Genomic DNA, 20,396 nt, shown 5'->3' with positions numbered 1-20,396 from the left:
GGATATTTCTGCCCTTTTGGCTTTGGAACATTTGTGAAACTGATGCCCCCAAGTTTGATCAACTGATCAAATTTCTTAGCAATCTGTTTAGCTATCTGAATAAACAAGTGGAATGTTTCTTCACTTTAAATGGAATAATCTTAGGAAAAGGCAAGTAAAGGAGTCAGTTGTGGCTCTTTCATTGCCAAAGTTAGTGAGCAAATAAGGAGGACACTAAGCTGTGACTTTGTAGTTGGCTGTCTCCGCCCTGCTGCCTTTTTAAGTGCTGTGTCCATTTCCTCTAGCAAAGGGCCGGTTCGGGGGTAAAACACAAACAGAGGGCAGACGGGGACCCTGGAGTCTGCAGACAAGTAAGTAACATGCTGACTTATGCAGTCTCCGGGGTGGTGGGGGTGGGGGACCTTTGTTGTAGATTAGTGGGTAAAGCAGATGAAAACAGAATTATATCTAGGATGCTTAGCTGCATCCGATTTGATCAATTAGGGTAAGGATCTGTCTGCATTAGCACAAATATGTGGCTTGGTTATACATTAGAAGCACCTGTGAATTGCACATATTTCCATACCAATAAGATTGTGCAATGTATACAATTGTGTCAGAAGCAATACTGTACCCATGTCGCTTCCCTGGAAAGAGATCTATCATGATGTATTTTTAGTAATTGTCTGTATGATAATAGTAGTTAGCTAATATCACTAATTTATAGTTCGATATTAGCTTTTTTTAACTTGATTTTTTTATACATGATGAAGAAAATACAAGCAAAAAGCAATAACAAAATAACAGTAAAATCAAAAAAATATATGTAATAATTAAAAGGAACTAAAACTGAAGATTGTCTCGTTTCTCTAACCCAGTTGAAACCAACACTCCTTCCCCATTTCACTAATGGCAAGATGAAAACAGAGAGGCACGTAGCTGCCAAATTTTCACTCTTGACAAATCTGTATAATGTTAATATAGAAGTAGCTGAACTTTATCATATAATTAGATCTAGTCCATATTGAAATACACTGTTCGCATGTTTATAGTACATACAATCTTGATATTAAAGACAGGATTCAAGAGATGTGTTCCTTATTGATTTTTAAAGTGTCTTTAAAATGTAATATGTTTTCATAAAGGCACCACCTTGCTTAAGAGAGATTAGAATCTAAACACCATAGGACAGTCAGCAGATGTTAGTATATATATTTATTTATTTATTTATTTATTTATTTATTTTATTATATTTATATACCGCCCTTCTCCCGAAGGACTCAGGGCGGTGAACAGGGCACATATAAATAGAGAATACAAAAATTAAAAAGGATTAAATAATAGCCCAGATAAAGACAATAACAATATAAAAAAAACCATTAAAAAACCTAACATCCCCCATCAGGCCAGGCCAGCTTGTTCAAATAAATGGGTCTTCAGACCGTGTTGGAAAGAGCGAAGGTCCGGTGCCATCCGGAGCTCGACCGGCAGCTGGTTCCATAAAGCCGGAGCGCCCACAGAGAAGGCCCTCCCCCTGGGGGCCACCAGCCGACATTCTCTGACTGGAGGCACCCTGAGATGTGAGTAATTATATATGTTTATGCTGTCAGCAAAGATACTTTGCTGCCTGAAGTAAAACCTAAATGGTGCCCATTCCCAGACCCAGCTATAGCCACCATTCCTCCCCCTCAAAGTTACAAAATTCTGAGTCTTTATGTATGATACTCTGAAGCAGATGCCACCCGAAGCAGATTACTTCTGCCCAGAAGAATGAGAAAAAGGAGCATGTCAAAGGCCACCAAGTGGCTTTATGACACAGATACGTTCGGGGGGGGGAAATTCTTTGAAGTGTAGACATCCTGCAAACCTAGATCTTATTAAAGTAACAGGATATTTGGATTGTTAAGAGTATAAGAAATGAAGAAGCTTCTTTTTCTGTTGGAGATCCAACAGAAACTTGGAATATTGAAACAGCATTCTCCCAGTTTTTTTCCCTGAAAAAGTAAAAACATGGTCTTTGTAAATTATTTGCAAGCATTTTAAACGTATCGTTCAGTGCTTTGTTCCATTATATTTTAATTGTTGTACTGCTTTTAATTTGTATGGTTTATTTTAAAGCTGTTTTTGTTATTGGTTCAGTTGTTTAAAACACTATAGGTTTTTATTTTGGTTAGTAATTATATAGAAATGCTTCATACAAATAAAATTATTATTAATGTATAGACTCAGTTTATAAGGGCAATAAATTATTCAGCAACTGTTTCATACTAAGTCAATATATGTAGTATTAAATATTTTGCTCATCAATGAAAAACTTTAAACCTCTTTTGAAAAACTGACTTGTTTACTATTTGAAATCCCACTGAAACATCCCAGCATTTAAGCCATGTACCCTAAAAGTCTAAATGCCAGTGATATGTAAAATAAAACTCCAATACTAGAATCAGCTGGATAGAATCTTTATTTCCTGTTGCTTTGCTTAACCTATTGCTCTTTTTAGTAAAGTCTGACTAGTACTTCAGTTACTCTCAGTTAATATGGGTGATAATAATGTCATGAATTTTGAAGAGAGGGAAGAAAATTGGGTTGGCAATAGTGTGGATTTAACCGGTTAAATGAGCATTTGGTGAGGGAACAATATCTGTATCTGAAGCATACTGTATATATAAAGGAAATAGCACAGGTGAGCAAAAAATGAGAAAGAAAATGTTCCTGTATAACCTGCTGGACTGATATATATGCAGAAGAACTTTTCCTGCCATTGAAAAGCCACAATCTGCTCCCACACACCTGGGAGTGTGGTTTGGAACTTCCAGATCTCTTCAAAGCAAAGGAGGTTTAAGTCTTGGGCAACTTTGGTGGTAAACATGGTTTCTCCCTTTTTCTCCTGTCTTTCTGAATTGCTTAGAGCAGGGGTGTCAAACTGCCGGCCCATGGGCCGGAAGCGTCGCAACAAAACCACGCCTACCCCATTGACGGCAATGGGGAAAAAGCTCCGATACGTCGCACGACGTCATGTGACGTCGCGAGTTTGACATGTCTGGCTCAGAGGAATTCATCATCCTGGGTCACTTAAATCTCCTCTAGGCTCTTCCTTCACAATCCTGCAAGAATTTATTTTAAGCTGGGAACACTTTGTTCCCACTGAGTGTAAGAAAGGCCTCTTTGCAATATAACCTTTCTCTTGTGAGCTAGGAAAGAAGGTTTATCTTGCTGATTCTGTAAACACATGCTGACTCAAGCTCCTTGTGCTGAATTGGCAAACCAGATCACACAGCCCTCTCTAGTTATAAACCATCTACTGTTAGACTAAAGGAACAACTACATTATAAAGTAGGTTTTGACTGATTCTATATCTCTGTCTCTTAACGTGGGCAAAGAATTATGTGTTCTTATCCATGCTGATAATCATAAGTGCTGCAAATTGAGAAATTCCCATAACACTCTATATGACATTGTGTAACCTATCTTTCACCTTAACACAAGAATGTACATAAAGTGTAGCTGCCTTCTATCACAATTGTCTATAAAGTACATCATGTAACATACTTGCAAAAGCTCTGGGCCAATAACCTGGCTCCTGTTTCTTTCTTCTTTAACCTCCCTATCAATGAATGGGCTATTGCTGCAACTGAATATTTTTCCATTTCTTCAGGAACAGAGCTTTGTTTTATCCTATAGAGTGGCCTGCTGGACTTTTCTTCTCTATTTTTCTCAATCATTTGCAACTGTTGACAGTTAATTCACAACTCTTCTCCGGATGTCTTTTTTGTAGGCTTCTAACCCAGGTCAATTTGAGAGTGACAGTGATGTACTTTGGCAACGCTCTCAGCTCCCTGACACTGTCTTTCACCATGGCCGAGTTGGCATCAACACAGACCGACCTGATGAAGCCTTGGTTGTCCATGGCAATGTAAAAGTTATGGGATCCCTTATGCACCCATCAGACATCCGAGTAAAAGATGACATCCAAGAAGTAAGTGTTCACTCCACCAATTATATTTAGTAGGGCATCTGCTTTGAAAATCCACACTTTCACTTTAGATTTCTGGGCTGAAAGTTTCATGAGCACTGAGCAAGTGCTCCTCATTGCAAGCCAAAAAAAGAGAACACTATAGGCCAGGCATGTCAAACTGCCGGCCTGCGGGCCGGACGCGTCATACTGAAACCGCGCCCACCCCATTGCCGGCAATGGGGAAAAAGTTGTGATATGTCACGCGAAGTCACATGACGTCGTGAGTTTGACATGCCTGCTATAGACATAGGCCAACTTTTGCCTAACACTTGGAATTAGCAGATGTTCAAGTCTCAACAATGTTCAGAAGGCAAACACACAGAGGCAGTTGCTCTGTTTGATACTTCCTGTGTTATGTCTCACGGTGTGTTTCGTTGTTTTTTCCTACATCTTCCCTCATGTCAGGATACATAACTATAGTTCTAGTTAAGGATCCATTATTGTACATGGGACTTGCTATGTCTTTATATATCAACTTGTCTTTGTAGAATGCAATTGCAAACTTTTGATTTTAATACTTTGTATTCTATATGGAAGGATGAGTTCCAAGATTGCCACGAATCTCAGGTTGTAACTTGGCCTAGCTTCACCTCCAATTTCCCAGTTCGTTTGTTTTTTACTTAAAAATACTTTATGTTAATTACTGAACACTGGATAAGATGCATTTGGATTTGGGAGCTTAAGTATTTAGTTAAGCTTAGAGTTTTAGTTCTAGGCTTAGACTAAGAGTTTAGATACCTCCCTAAATGTATATATATACTTCTCACTTTGATATTCTAAATGATTTACATCCTTGCTGATTTTTATAGAACATACAGTACTTTATTCTGTAAAGGTCAGCACAGATACTAAGTATTACAATCAGTTGTAAAACTGCACAGGCTTTGCTTTGGGTGGTAGGAAATAATACTATGTCTCCTTAGTTTTTAGAAAATTGAAGTGCTGTCCTTTACTCAAAAGGCTAAATTCTGCTGGGATTCAAACTTCCACTACACCAGGGGTGTCAAACTTGCAACGTCACATGATGTGTCACGACATATCGCAACTTTTTTTCCATTGCCAACAATGGGGTGGGTGCAGTTTCACCATGACGTATCCGGCCCGCGGACTGGCAGTTTGACACCCCTGCACTACACCTTTTCTATTCCTATCAAATATGTTGAGGTATAACTATCTGGTGCCTGAGTATTGAAGACTGCAGAGTACTTTTATGCTTTTATTTTTCTTATAATTTTAGGTAGACACCACAGAACAACTGAAGAGAATCTCCCGTATGCGGCTGGTGAACTATAATTACAAGCCAGAGTTTGCTGCCACTGCTGGCTTGGAGAATACAACTGAGACAGGTACAGATAATTTTTCTGACCTCAGGCTCAATTTACATTAGCAGGCACGTCTGAAACTATTGATTACAGTTATTCCATGGACCCACATATTCTTGGCTTCTCTTTGATGATACTTGCTTATTGATTTGGCAATGATGTTATAGTTACATGTGACATTTTATCTGAATATTGTTTCTATACTTAGAGAGTGTGTTTTTGTCTAATACCTAGGTATTTAACATTGTACAAGATAGAGGAAAATCATTTACCAAACATGATTCATCATGATGCGAAAACCCACGCCTGATACCCTTGCTTTACTAAATAGAAATTGAATTACTTTAAATGTCATATATACCGTGATTGCTATATTTATACCATTGTTTTTCATAGCAAATTATTAAAATGCAGAATGCATTTTTGTGCCTTTGCTGGAACATAAATGTTGGTGCACCTTTTGAGCGGGTGTTGCAAGATAGGGTGTATGATCACACAATGGTGAATTAATACTTGTTCCATTTATTTCCTCCTCCCACTATGGGGCACATGGTAGATTCCAAGTACTTTATGGGTAAAATTCAATTCCTTCAAGGAACGCTTAACTGATGACTTTAAATATATATCTGTACGTATATGCGATGTGCTTTTTACTTCCCAATCAAGTGTACAGTTTTTGAAGGAATGCCATTCCAAGTATTAACCAGACCTGATTTAACTTAGCTCCCAACACCAGACAAGGCTGACCAGAATCTGTCACCTGTTGAGATATTTTCTGAGGCACTTTTCATAATGAAAATATATTCATCAAGCCACTGACTTTAACCAGTAGCAATGTAAGCTATTGCTTAAGCTCACCTCTTAGTTGAAGGAGTGTAAGGATGTGATGAAAGTAGCGTGTTTGATGCAAGAGTTCCAGATGCCAAAATGACTCTGGCACACAAATGCTATCTTTCTATTACAATGAGCTTTCTTAGGGCTTATACTGAACCTTTTAGCTATTTCTAAAGTGAAAAATTTAAAATAAGTACTTTGCTGCAGTTGCTGCTAATGTTTATAAAATAATACATCTATTTGAATTATACCTTTAATTGTGACTTTTCCTCATAAATATCTTCTATAATGGCACTTATTGGGCTCAAGGTTATTATGTTTTATGTTGTTGTTTTTTCTGCACAGGTGTTATTGCTCAAGAGGTAAAGGAAATTCTTCCAGAAGCAGTAAAAGATTCTGGGGAAATAGTCTTTACCAGTGGGAAAACTATTGAGAATTTCCTTGTGGTCAATAAGGTGAGTGAAACTCTTGGAAATAAACTAGCAACATAGAGTTAAAATTCTGAAGAAAATTAAATCCATACAAAGTCTGGAAAATATATTTTTCCCCATTTTTTTAAAGTTGCATCTTAGATATTTTGTTTAACCAGTGCTTGTTTTAGGAAGTGCCGATAACCACATTTGTTGGCTTGAATTGATGGGAAGGAGGAAAAAAAATAGGTAGTCTGCTGACAAGAATAAACTGGTTTGAATTGTTACAGGTGATTTGGTGGAGAATAATAAGATAAGTGGTCAGTCTATATTTCTCAAAAAGCCTTCAGAAGAGAAGAAAGCTCTTAGTTCTTCATGTGTCTCCCACATTTAGCTTGACTTCAAGTAAAACTGCTTATTTTTTTATAAGGACCATGAAGAATTTAATCTAATGAAAAAGTATGCCAACTACTTTTTTACATGATATACTAGTGAATGTCTTGCCCCAACCTACATGTAGGGCAGATTGTAGAATAACATAAGCCCATAAGTATCCTTATCTATTGAATGTTTATTCTATTAAAATAAATTGTATACATATTTTAACATATTTTAACATTCTAAGCCACCCAGAGTTGCCCTATGGTAAGATGGGCAGCCAATAAATTTAAATAATAATAATATTTAATAATATACATACAATGTATTATAAAAGGCTTATTTTGTGATAATATAGTAAATATATATTTTTATGATATTTTTAAAAAAATTGGAATATTAATGCTGAGATGGAATAGATTTATGAATTAACAAATAGAAGACTGATATGGACCAGAAAGAGACCACTCTTACATTTTATAAACCACACTATAGAGTTGTGGTTATCTGGAAAATACAATTTCACATTTTGGTTGGACTACCTTCAGTCTTGAAGATAGATATCCAATTTTTGCTTTCTTGAAGATAGATAATCAATTTTTGCTATCTCTTTCCTTCAGTCTTAAAGCTAGATATGTAATTTTTGATGATGGTCAAAAGTGTATTTACATGAGTAAAATACATACTGTATGTCGTTGCATTCATTCCTGGAGATATCAGATATGACCAATGGCAAATTCCTTGCCTTAATAATAGCAACAATTGAATTGGTTTCAGAGCTGGCATGTGCTATAATTGGAACTTGCAAAAGTGTGAAAATTTCAGGTGGCCCAGAATTTTGTGCTGAATACTATTACTGAGAGGGGCACTTATAAGAAGTTTGATTGCATCCTTTAAAGCTGTACATATTGCTTTCTCAAAAAGACATATATATATATATATATATATATATATATATATATATATATATATATATATATATATATATATATATATATATATATATATATATATATATATATATATATATATATATATATATATATTATATATATGGACAATGTTCCTCCAGGCCTTCCTGTCCTCTACCATCTTCTGGAGTCCATTTAGTCTCACGCCTACTGTTTCAGTGACTCCATCCAGCCACCTCATTCTCTGTCGTCCCCTTCTTCTATTGCCCTCAATCTTTCCCAGCATTAGGCTCTTCTCCAGTGAGTCCTTCCTTCTCATTAGGTGGCCAAAGTATTTAAGTTTTAGCTTCAGGATCTGGCCTTCTAAAGAGCAGTCAGGGTTTATCTCCTCTAGGACTGACCGGTTTGATCGCCTTGCAGTCCAAGGAACTCGCAGGAGTCTTCTCCAGCACCATAGTTCAAAGGCTTCAATTCTCTGGCGCTCAGCCTTTTTTATGGTCCAACTTTCACTGCCATACATTGCAACTGGGAAGACCATAGCCTTGACTATACACACTTTTGTTGACAGGGTGATGTCTCTGCTTTTGGCAGATAAGCTTGCTATCAAACGAGATGAATTTTAATTTCATTGGATGTGGATTATGCCTTTTTATTGTGATATTTGTGTTTAAACAGTATATCTTTCCATTAGCTACCTTGAATATCATTTGGAGTGGAATTTAGATTCATTAAACTGTACATAGGATTTTTAGGTACTGTCAGAAGGCAGTCTTTCCACAGAAGAGAGAAGAATGGTATTGAGCAGTGAATTAATAGTACTGTAGACCTATGGAAAATACCTCCCCAGATTGTTTGAATTTCACCATGTGAATATGAGAAACTCAGAAATCAAAGGAGTGGAGGAAAAGGTTTGAGATTAAGATCCTTTCTTCAAAAATGGGTTTTTGTGTGCCACTGTTACATACGTTGCCTCATCACAAAGTCTCTGTATCCACATTTTTCTCTACAAGTTTTGCATAGTGAAAAGATTTTTGCAAAAGGCCCACGGTGAGGAAAGCGTCTGTTAAGTCACTTTGCCTGACGTGTTAAGTTTCCTTGTTAAAAAAATACTTGCGAAAACATAACATCCTCACCCTTTGAAAATAAAAGACCCAATCACAAGGTAAGGATTTCAGCACATCAGAAGGTCTCTGTATAAAAGGAAACTTTGATTTTGTTCATCGCAGGAGCGTATTTTTATGGAAAATGTTGGGGCTGTGAAGGAGCTCTGCAAACTGACTGACAACCTGGAGAACCGGATTGATGAACTAGAGAGGTGGAGTCATAAACTGGCCAAGCTCAAAAGGCTGGACAGTATGAAGTCAACTGGAAGCTCTGGAGCATTCAGGTAATACAAATACCTGAATTTTAAACATAACTCTTATTCAGCTTTGGATCATAATATGAAGTGGCCACCTGGAGGAAAGGACTCTTGACAGATTTAATTCTCTATCACAAAAATAACATGTAAGTTGCAATCCTATGACTTAGGAGGAAGCTTCATTGAGCACAGTGGCACTTTTAACTATAAGGAAAAGGTAAAGGTTCCCATGTGTGCTAGTCGTTTCCGACTCTAGGGGCCGGTGCTCATCTCCGTTTCAAAGCCAAAGAGCCAGCGCTTGTCCGAGGACGTCTCCGTGGTCATGTGGCTGGCATGACTAGACGCCAAAGGCGCACGGAACGCTGTTACCTTCCCACCGTAGTGGTCCCTATTTTTCTACTTGCATTTTTACGTGCTTTCGAACTGCTAGGTTGGCAGAAGCTGGGACGAGTAACAGGCGCTCACTCTGTTACGTGGCACTCAGGATTTGACCCGCCAAACTGCCAACCTTCTGATCAACAAGCTCAGCGTCCTAACCCACTGAGCCACCGTGTCCCTTCTTTTAACTATATTAAGATTTTAACTAATAGAGAAGCTCATAGAGTTTTGGAAAAGGTTCAGGTATTTTCCCAGGCTGAAGATTTAGTTCCCTTTCCTAGAGAGCCGGAAAGGACTTTTTTTCCTCCTTTTACTATAATTAGGACTAATATCATGATATTTCTCTAATCCTTAATGAGAAGGGTAAAATATTGCACCCTTCAAGCTCTGGACTATATGAACGTCCATCGTGTTTCTGAACTCTCCCAGGATAAATATGGATGTAAATCTGTATCTTTAATCCCATTCTTGAAGAGGCCCAGAGAAATACATTTTCAAAGGCTGACACAATCAGATAAACAATGCAACAAATTTGAAGATAGCTTCATACTTTTAATGGTTCCTTCTGCAAGAAAATGTATGGTTCTCATTACGTTTGGTGGCTTTCCACTTTTATTTTCATTCATGCTATACTACTAAATGTTTTGCTGCAGTTGAGAATACAATCTGTTAAGGGATTCTTCTAAGTCTTGTTTCTGTTTTGGATAAAGTACTCTAATTTCTAAGACCCCCATTTTTGCAGTACATATTTGTGTGTTCTGAGCATGTATTTTGTTTGTAGGTATGTGGCATATACTGTGTGTGTGTGTGTGTGTGTATACACACAAACACAGACATATATATTTATATTTGCTGCTTTGTTGAACAACTATAAGAAATGGAAGAATGAGCAGGACAAAAGTGCAATAAAAATGCTCATTTAGATGCAGTATAACTTTGGTTTTTTTTTAATACAGCCAAGCTGGGAGTCAATTCAGCCGTGCAGAAAGCATGCCGCATAAAAAGAGGTCCCCCAAAGTGGCAGGAAAGGTAACCTTTTACAAAGATACGTTGCTTGTCTGATTTTTTTTAAGGGAGGTATCATTGGAATAGTCTGGGTTTTGGTAGGAGAGGCGGGAGCTGATCCTCTGATTCCCTTACTGTACAGATTGTGTGATAGTTGAAAATATGGAAGCAAAAGATTTGTTTGAGTTCTGAGCAACGTCATGTTTATTCAGCGTGTTTATTACACTGTCGAGTAAATGCCAGCCTGTTCTGCAAATGTTAATATGCTATCCTCTGTCATTTATAAATAATACGAATTCATATTGCAAATTATGTTCATCGGCTGAGAATATAAATTCACAGTTGAGGTGGCTAAGAATTGCATTGTGTGTGATATACTCCTTGATGTGAAGTTCTTTTATGAGCTGGTACTCAAATTCATTTCATCCAACAGCTTTCTGTTTTAGTGATTTGTAACTTCTGCTTTAAAAGACTTGCCTTCTGTGTAGCTCTGCCACTCCTTAGCTAATGTTTTTCATTAAATAGTTTGTGAATAATTTATTCTTCCTTTGGGAAGATTTAGATAAGAGTTCCAAAGATTCCATAAAAAGTACAGTTAACAAAAGGGCAAAGCAACCTATAGGAATTAGAACTAAATTTAGTCAAGCAGACATCTGACATGATTTTTCCCTTTGCCTTTATTTTATGCAGACTCCCTCACAAGGAGTCAAAGACCAAGCTTGCATCAGCCAACGTTTTCTGCAAGGTACCATTATTGCTCTGGTAATCATCATGGCATTCAGGTGAGTGACTGCACATTTGGGCTACTACGCATTCCTTGGGTTGGTGCAGCACTCAGAATGTGTGAAAGAGCCTGCTAGCCAGAGAGTGAATAGATATGAGCGAGTAGATAAACAGATATTTTATTTATATTAGTTTATTTCATCTAAATTCATTGCCATCTTTTCAGCACGGTGCTTTCATCAGTGAGAGTCAGACAGAAATGTGCATCACTAACTAAAATTTACAAATTTAAATCCCATGTAACAAAATATCTGTGTTTTAATGAAGAAATAAAAACCAAGCTAGAAGTGGTTGATATAGGCCAGGGGTCAGCAACCTGAAACAGTGAAAGAGCCACTCGGAACCGGTTCCCTCACAAAAGGAAAAACTGGGAGCCGCAAAAAATATGTGCGCATGTGCATACATGCGTGCATGCACAGAACAGGGTTTGACTGAAGAGTGGAGGCAAGGCGAGATATGCACCTACCCTGCATATTTGAATTGATTGGTTGAACTTTTTTAGTCCCACTTTTTTTTTGGACTGCACATGGCAGAGGACTGGGAGCCGCAGGAGACGGCTGAAAGAGCCGCATGCGGCTCCGGAGCCGCAGGTTGCAGACCTGTGGTTTAGGACTAGTGGTAATATGATAGCAGTGTTCCAATATCTAAGGGGCTGCCACAGAGAAGAGGGGGTCAAGCTGAAGACAGAATAAGAAGCAGTGGGTGGAAATTAATCAAGGAGAGAACCAACTTGAATTAAGGGAAAATTTCCTGGCCGTTAGAACAATTAGTCAATGGAATAGACTGCGTCCAGAAGTTCTGGGTACTTCAACACTGGAGGTTTTTAAGAAGAGATTGGACAACCTTTTGCCTGAAATGATATAGGGCAGTGATTGTGAACCTTTTAGAGACCGAGTGCCCAAACTGCATCCCCAAACCCACTTATGTATCATTGGGTGCTGGGTGGGCATGGCCCTTTGGGTGGGAGTGGCCCATTGGGTGGATGTGGCCCATTGGGTGGGCATGGCTGCAGTGGTAATGGCAAACTGGGTGGGACTAAAAAGTTCAATCAATCAATTCCAATTTTGCGAGAACTTTTTCCCGCGAGAAGTTCAAATTGATTGATTGAACCTTTTTTTTTGTACACGGCTGTGGAGGCCTAAAGTGAAAAGGTTTTATAAAACCCAGCTGAAGGCCTAGGACTAGGACTAGGCGACGGTGCACATGCCCACAGAGAGGGCTCTGCATGCCACCTGTGGCACCTGTGCCATAGGTTCGCCACCACGGATATAGGGTCTCCTCCTCAGCAGCGGGTTGGAGTAGAAGACCGCCAACTCTGTTATTCTGTTATTAAGTTTTAGCAACGGGTTAAGCAGAGAAAAGATGGAAAGCAGACGGGACTGTCCTGGATTTGGATATAATTTTCAAGTTTTCCTTGGGGAAATTTGGGATTTTTCTTTGTGTTCTTTGTCCTGCCAATGTTAAAACTATTTTAAGAGGCACACTATAATAATGGCAGTTATAGTCAGCTGATGCTTTATAGATATTGGAAAGGAGATAGGAGAGAATAGGAATAAACCTGTGAAGTAGAACTCTTTTTAAATCAAAGTCACTTACATTCATGAATATCAGTAACAAATGTATACAACAGCATCTCCCAAATGTTGGAAGTGCTCTGAAGAGATAGGCACATACTTCCACACGTGGTGGTCTTGCAGTAAAACACAAAAATTTTGGAGAATGATTTGGATTTGGCTGAAAGAAATATTGAAACAAGATATTGAGTTTAGTCCAGAACTTTTCTTGTTGGGAATTACGAAAGAGAAATATCCTAAAGATGTGCTATATTTAATGATTCATATTATCACAGCAGCTAGAATATCATTTGCGCAAAAATGGAAAAAGAATGAGATCCCAGGAGAAAAAGAGGTTATTAGGAAAATTTGGGATTGCGCTGAAATGGACAAATTAACTTTGGAACTAAAGAATAAAGATCAATCAGACTATTATAGAATTTGGAACAAATTGTATCTTTGGATGGATAAAAAGAAAGGTCTCTATTAGGTTTTACAGACTAGCTCACTGGTTTAAATATTGTGTTATTTCACCGATTTGTAATTTAAGTGTATTTAAGTGTATTTTTGATGTACATATATACATGTATATATATATATTTGAACATTGCAGACCAAAAGGTTTGTCAGCTCGCTGGTACTGTGTCCAATGTTTTTAAATAATAAATTTAATTAAAAAAAAAGAATATCAGTAACAAACAAATATAGCCTGTTAGAATAAAGCTCCTATTCAGTCTGAAACACAGAAACCCTATTTTGGGAAACTTTATTTGATGCTTTCTCTTTCATAGTGTGGTGTCCATGTCTACACTCTACGTGCTAAGCTACCGCAGTGAGGAGGACCTTGTGGATATTGAAGGGTATGTTCCCTCTTCCTGGTCATATGCTTTGAAAAGTAATTGGACTCCCGTTTGAGCTGAGGGAAAATTCTTAAGGGATTTTTGATGCAGATGTTTGGGGCCAGCCTTACCATTTTGAGATGGGAAAAGAATAAGACAGTAAAGGGTGTTGAAGGTAGGCATCAGCAGTTGAGTGCCAGCATCCCACATGCTACCTTAAGAGTAGCTGCCCACCTATGACTTTCAGCTAAGACTTGGCATATGTTTAGGATATTTGTTTTCATGACTGCTTCTTAGAATTTATTGCAATTTATAAATTCTATAACAAAATTCTATAAGAAATGTATATTTTATTTATTTATTTATTTATTTATTTAGATTTAGATTTATATACCGCCCTTTCCCGAAGGACTCAGGGCGGTTTACAGGGCATTTAAAAGAGAGTCAATACAAACGTTAAAACAAATTTAAAAAGATTAAATAAAACCCTGAGAACAGTAAAAAACCCAATTAAAATTAAAATGGATATAAACACCATGAAATGTGTACAGGCACACACCATTAGGATCTGTTCTAAATAGTCCTTAAGCAGTTTCTAGAACCTGTGCTGTTTTATGTACTGTAACTGTCCATACGTCCTAGCTGTATACCAGTTTGAAATGATGTATTTTGGATAATTCACAGTGGAATGTTAATTACTAAAATGACCTTTCTCTTTCCCTCTCCTTTGCTTGCTCCTTTTTTGCTCCATTTATTTATCTCCCCCAATCCCTCTCTATCCACTCTTCCCATCAAATGCTCTTTGTAACAATTTCCCTTGTTTGGTTGTTCCATTCCTCCTTTCCTCTTCCGTTTTCGGTGCCTTGTAGCTCTTTTGCTGTACCTACTACTTGCCTTCTGGCTCTTTTTCAGCACAGAGGTCCTGGCGTCCCAGTTGCTCTTTGTCCATGGTATGGTCCTACTTTTTCAATATGCTGCAATACATTTGTGCTATTCTTTCAAATCTGCAGCCTTGTATTTTTATGCATTCTCCCTTCTTTTTATATCTGTCTGCATTGGGAACAGGGAAAGAGATTTTGTAAGGCTTAAATTGGTATACTGAAGTCAAGCTTAAATGATGTGTTAAAGATACAATTGTATAAAATGAAAAATACCAAGATGGAAAGTGCTGTTCTTAATTGCAAGAAATCATCATTTTTAATGAATTGTGTTTAACTAAATAGAATTGGGTTGCAGTCAGACTGAAAACAGGATGCTGTACAGTGCTCACTCCAAATTCATAGGTTGATATCATCCTCCATTGATGCAGCTAACAAGGCAACATTTAATAGAATGTAAAGGATCTAGGACTGTACTAGAAAAATAAACAGCTCTCAGATTCCTCAGACCATTTCTATGCAGAATGTGATGTGCCGTTATTTGCTTATGTAGCTATAAGCTGAATAATGTAAACAGGTGTCATCAAGTAGAAAACATGAACAGCTAAGCAAACCAGGAAGGATCATGTTTTGGTTGACATCAGGACTATTTATCCAATTCTGAATTATGCTTGCAATCTCATCCTAAGAGTTTTCTGTTATCAGAATGTTCTGTTTTCCGGTGGAAAAGGATAGGTTTAGAACTGTTTTAAAGCAATGTTAGCCCATTTGCCCTTTGTTAATTTGTCAAACCATGCTCATATGTTGAACTATGTCCATTCAGAACAATAATTTTACTTTCCATCCTATTATCTGCCCCCTTTTTATTTTTGCAATGGTTTTAAGTCTTCAGATTACAAACGTGACCTTATGCACAGCCTCTGTCTTATTCCATCTCTTTCCTTTGCTATACACCTGTTTCTGTTTTATTGTCAAAACTTCATGCCTTCACTTTCCTTACATTTTAGGTCCAGTCAAAACATAGATAAAAATAAGATGACATTTTCCACTACTGCATCATCAAATACCCCTGACAATGCTTCCCCTTCAGAGCATGGTAGGTACCAGTTGTTCCCATGCCCAGGTGCATTTTTGTCAACTATAGGCAATTTAAAACCTATTTCCATTCTGAATGCCTCAAACAAAATTTGAACACAATTTGTTTTGTTTTCTCCTGACCTTGAAATGGGACAGTCATAATGCAAGGACTGGTTGTAAAGTTACTTTTTAATGCTGTTGTAACATCAGTGGTCATTAAAAAAGGACAGTCATTAAGCAAGAACTACTTGTAGAGTAGCTACAGAGTTTCAAAGCTAGAAACAAATTGGCTCAGCAATGAACACAAACAATAGTGTAAGATCACATGGCATGAGACTGATTTTAGAATCTCTGTACATCTGAGTCCTCTTGTGCAAATACTGGATTGCCCACCTGGTGATCCAAATGTGGGAGATGTGATTGATCCCCTTAGGATGCAGACAAGAAAACAGTACTGATACATTCAAGATGTACTCACATAAAACTCTGTTTAAAAGGGGGGCTCTGCTGTTTACTAGAAGATTGGATTTCTGGTGTGGACAAAGTCAATCCATGTGACTGCAAGGGGGAATTCATCCAGTTTGAGAGAAAAGATAACTTCAAGGATAATTTTGTGAATTACGTATTTAATGCAGGAAGCTAATTGATGCTGTTTTTGGATTTGATACAACTGATCTTGATTCTGTTGTGCTTTTCTTACAGCCACAACCCATGTACCTGACTTGTCCCCTGCCTTGCCTGCCTATAACATAGTCGTCTGTATCAACCCACCTTGTTTTTCTACCTGTTGCTCTTCTGTTCCCAATGACATATCTACTCCTGGACCTTCTGGGACCATTACAGTCGCCACCAACAGGATAGGTAAAACCAATTGGTCCTATCTATTTATTTATTTAAGAATTTACAGTTAAAGACCAAAAAGTAGGAAAGAACATTAAAATGGAAAATACCTAAGCTAAAAGTCCACTTACAGCACAAGCTAAGCATGCCTTTGTTATGCTCAGAACCAGAGATTTATAACTGCCTTTGCAGAATTTGGCCACAGGGTTGGTCGTTTAATAGGAAGCAAACACTTGCTTCCTGAGATCACTGTGAGCAAATTGTGATTAGAGGAGAGATTAACTGCATCCTCCAAGGATAATAGGACGTTTCAAAAGCTTACATGCAATTGTCAAAATTTCAGATCTGAACCAGTGCATTAACTCTCTGGAGATATTGTTCCATCTCTTGGTCAAGATCATTCAAGGCAGAGCACCCAAGCTTTTTTCACCCCCAATTGGTGCTGTAGCTGCAGCAGTAATTCATATTCATTTATTCTGACCTGAATATGCAGAAGTAGAGTCAGATTTTGTGGGGTGAGGGAAGAGAATCTGGATTACCCTGTGTCTTGTTTCTGTGTGAATGTTGTTCTGCACCATTTAGTTACACTATTTCCCGTAATGCTGTAGGTAGTTCTCTGCTATACTATTGTGTTAAATGGTTCAGTATCTACTGGCAAATAGATATTTATTTGCTATATCACACCATAGCTACTTCCATAAACACTCTACAGAAGTTAAATGTATGTGCCTAATAACGAGGATGTGGTTGTATAACGGTAGTTTTTCTGCTAGTTTTTTTGATACCTTTGATTATTAGATATTTATACATCTGACAGTACAGATGTATTGTAGCAGTAAATAATCTACATTCACAGACTCAATTCTTTAAATAAGTATTGTAGCCATTAAAAAAAGGATCAGCTGCCTTAATTTGATGTAGCAAAAAAGGAGGAATTACAGTAACTTGAAGACTGTCAATGATTTTGAGCAACATTCAATGCCAAGAGCTTTTTTCATCAGGTAAATGAATGTTTTTCTGTGAGTATTTTTACTCTTCTCATCTAATAGCAGGAAACAGAGAAAATCTGGGTGATAAAGCCATATTAACACCATTATTTACATAAAACTGAATCAGTTTCAAAACATTACTCTTGAGGGTCTTAATCATTTTGTTTCAAGGCCATTCTATTAGGAAATTTATCTCGCTCTCCTTCTTATACCTGATTATTGCATTCTCTTTGGAATTTGCAGAATGCAATGGTCAATATTATTTAAATATTAGAGAATAGTTTGTATGATTTTGGTTTCTTAAGGAAAGGGATAAGTTCAATGTGTGTAGAGATTTATTTATTTTTATTTTATTACATTTATATACCGCCCTTTCCCTGAGGACTCAGGGCGGTTTACAGGGAGTTAAAAAACCAGCAATACAAAAGTTAAAACCAATTTAAAAAAGATTAAACTAACCCTGTACAATTAAAACCCCGATTAAAAATTACTCCTCAGCCTGGGCCCGAGAGCTCGAAGAGCCAGGTCTTCAGGCCCCGGCGGAATGACCGGAGGTCGGGGGCAGTCCTCAGCTCCACTGGCAGCTGGTTCCAAAGGGCAGGCGCCCCCACTGAGAAGGCCCTATCCCTGGGTGTCACCCGCCAGCAATCTCTTACCGGTGGGACCCTGAGCAGACCCTCCCTGTGGGAGCGCACTGGGCGAAGGGCATTTGATGCCGGCAGCAGGTGTTCCCTCAAATACCCCAGACCCAGGCCATTTAAACAATAATTCTGGTTTTCCTATTAGTTGGCTAGTGCAAGCAAGTTCTTACAGATGCATTTTCTGCAAAAATGCTTTATATGGAATTACATCTGTCTTAAGAAACTCCTGCAGGATTTTCACTGAGAATGTACAATATATACTGTGTTTCCCTGAAAATAATATCAGGTCTTAACTTTGTTTTATTAATTTTATTAATTTTTGTTCCAAAAGACTCAATAAGGCTTATTTTCCAATTAGGTCTTATTTTAGGGGGGAAATGGCACTAAATGCATCTGTCTGGCTGATGATCTTAACTGGGGCTTATTTTGGGGGTGGGGCTTCTATTATGAACGTCCTGAAAAAATCATGCTAGGACTTATTTTCCAGTTGGGTCTTATTTTGGGGAAAACATGGCATGACTAAAACATCAGAATGCACAGAAACTCTTCTAAGGGAATTTTTATCTATATTAAAAATTAAAGCTTTTTCTTGTACAATTTTAAGATGTGAAGAAAATAATGGTTTTAGGCTAGCCTTTTTCCAACTTGCTAATTTACTATATAAAGGGATTTGATTTGTATGTCTGGTGTGAAGAATTCAACCGTGTGAGTCTATAGTGTTAGAAGCTAGTTACAGATTTATCATCTCTCAGAATTATGCTGTCTTATTTGTTACACTTAGGGTCTTAGATATCTGTCCATTGCTGATCCCTTCTCAAATTAGATTTATTAATTTTTATTTTGTTGCTCTGTTTTTATAGACCAAAGCTTCGTGTCACTCCTACCAGTGACAAACATCAAAGCCAAATCGAGGGGGATCACTGGCAAGACAACTTCCCACATGAAGTGGCCAAAGACTGCTGACCGATCACGGGGCTTTGGGGGTCCCAATGCCAGCCCCTCCTCCCTCTTTACCAACATCCAGAGCAAGTCCAAATATATTGCCAACCTCCCCCTCACATACAACAGCTTTCCTTCCGATCAGACATCACGGCAGCGACGGAGCATCAGCCAACCAGATGCTAAGGAGCCTGGCATTGCAAACACCAAGCTTACTGGTAAACATATTTCCTATTTTCCCTGATTACTTGGGAATAGACAGTTTCCATCATCTATACTCATCCTAGCAGAACTAGCAGGGTGGCATGTTAAACAATGTCTTCTTGTTGGACACAGGAATCGTGTTTTTCTGTGGCTGTGGCTTACGGAATGTCCTCCCTCCAAAATTTCAGATGGCCTCAACCCTGTTAGCCTTTCACAAGACATTAAAGACTTGGCTCTTCCCCCAGGCATTTGGGCCAGGAGCTTGTCAAGATCTGCCAGTTACTGCTGCTTTCTTATAAGTTTGCATTACTAGTTGTGATCTTGGGAGTTATGGTTTGAGTAGTTAAAATGTTGCTTTTAGCCTGATATATGGTCCAGAGATGAGAGGGGAAGATGTATAAATGAAATAAATAAGTAAACAGGCATTGTTTAATGGCAGAAGGAAACATTTTTTTGCCCCCAAAGAAGACATGCAGGAATAGATTATAGTTCAGAGACCACATAGTATTGTGGCCAAGAACAGCAGCAGCCTGGTCACGCTTTGTCCCTTGTATGTGTGCTGAAGCTGCATGTGTCTCACCCACCACTTTCAAGCAGAAACATATAATCTTCAATTATTGTTCTCATATTTGTGTATATCCTTAATTCCAGTGATGGGATTCAGCCAGTTTGCACCCATTCAGCAGAACTGATACCTAATTTTTTGTTGAGTTCAGCGAACCGGTTATGATAACGCTGTGCTTTCCAGAACACATCTGGTTTTTGTTCAGCTTCCTTCCAGGCAGGAAAAAAAAAAACTCCTCAAAAGTCCAAGAGAGGAGCAATGGAAACCAAATGAAGAAGCGGCACCTTCAATTGCATCAGCTGCCCACCCGCCTCTTCCCTTTCACTCCCCTCCCGAGCCAGATTGCCATGCTACGGTGGATGGGCCTTAGGCAGCTGCCCCACTCTGCCATTTCGGAGCTAGGGGGAGTGATGGTGAAAGGCTCTGCTGCCGCTGCGCAACAGCCACATCTGGCACTGGAGGGGCTTTCTTCGGTCCCCGCTGCCTCCTTCTCCGC

The 20,396-nt window shown here is 38.3% G+C and overlaps 1 protein-coding gene across 1 annotated transcript in view; it reads left to right on the top strand.

The window, feature by feature from the left end:
- MYRF (myelin regulatory factor) overlaps positions 1-20,027 on the top strand; it is a gene marked incomplete at both ends in the record, with an annotated part of 105,609 nt that extends 85,582 nt beyond the window's left edge. Inside the window, 13 exons of the mRNA XM_083359725.1 lie at positions 285-350; positions 3,755-3,955; positions 5,232-5,340; positions 6,496-6,605; positions 9,076-9,236; positions 10,544-10,616; positions 11,283-11,374; positions 13,720-13,788; positions 14,637-14,717; positions 15,653-15,741; positions 16,425-16,583; positions 19,053-19,349; positions 19,987-20,027. Coding sequence (XP_083215851.1) covers positions 285-350; positions 3,755-3,955; positions 5,232-5,340; positions 6,496-6,605; positions 9,076-9,236; positions 10,544-10,616; positions 11,283-11,374; positions 13,720-13,788; positions 14,637-14,717; positions 15,653-15,741; positions 16,425-16,583; positions 19,053-19,349; positions 19,987-20,027 — 1,548 coding nt within the window. The remainder of the gene's footprint in view (positions 1-284; positions 351-3,754; positions 3,956-5,231; positions 5,341-6,495; positions 6,606-9,075; positions 9,237-10,543; positions 10,617-11,282; positions 11,375-13,719; positions 13,789-14,636; positions 14,718-15,652; positions 15,742-16,424; positions 16,584-19,052; positions 19,350-19,986) is intronic.
- Positions 20,028-20,396: the final 369 nt, after the last annotated feature.

The sequence above is a fragment of the Vipera ursinii genome (assembly GCF_947247035.1).
Source record: "Vipera ursinii genome assembly, chromosome: 1".
NCBI classification, from domain to species: Eukaryota; Metazoa; Chordata; class Lepidosauria; order Squamata; family Viperidae; genus Vipera; species Vipera ursinii.
The sequence above is the reverse complement of the archived record's forward strand: the minus strand, read 5'-3'. Positions and strand labels throughout refer to the sequence as shown.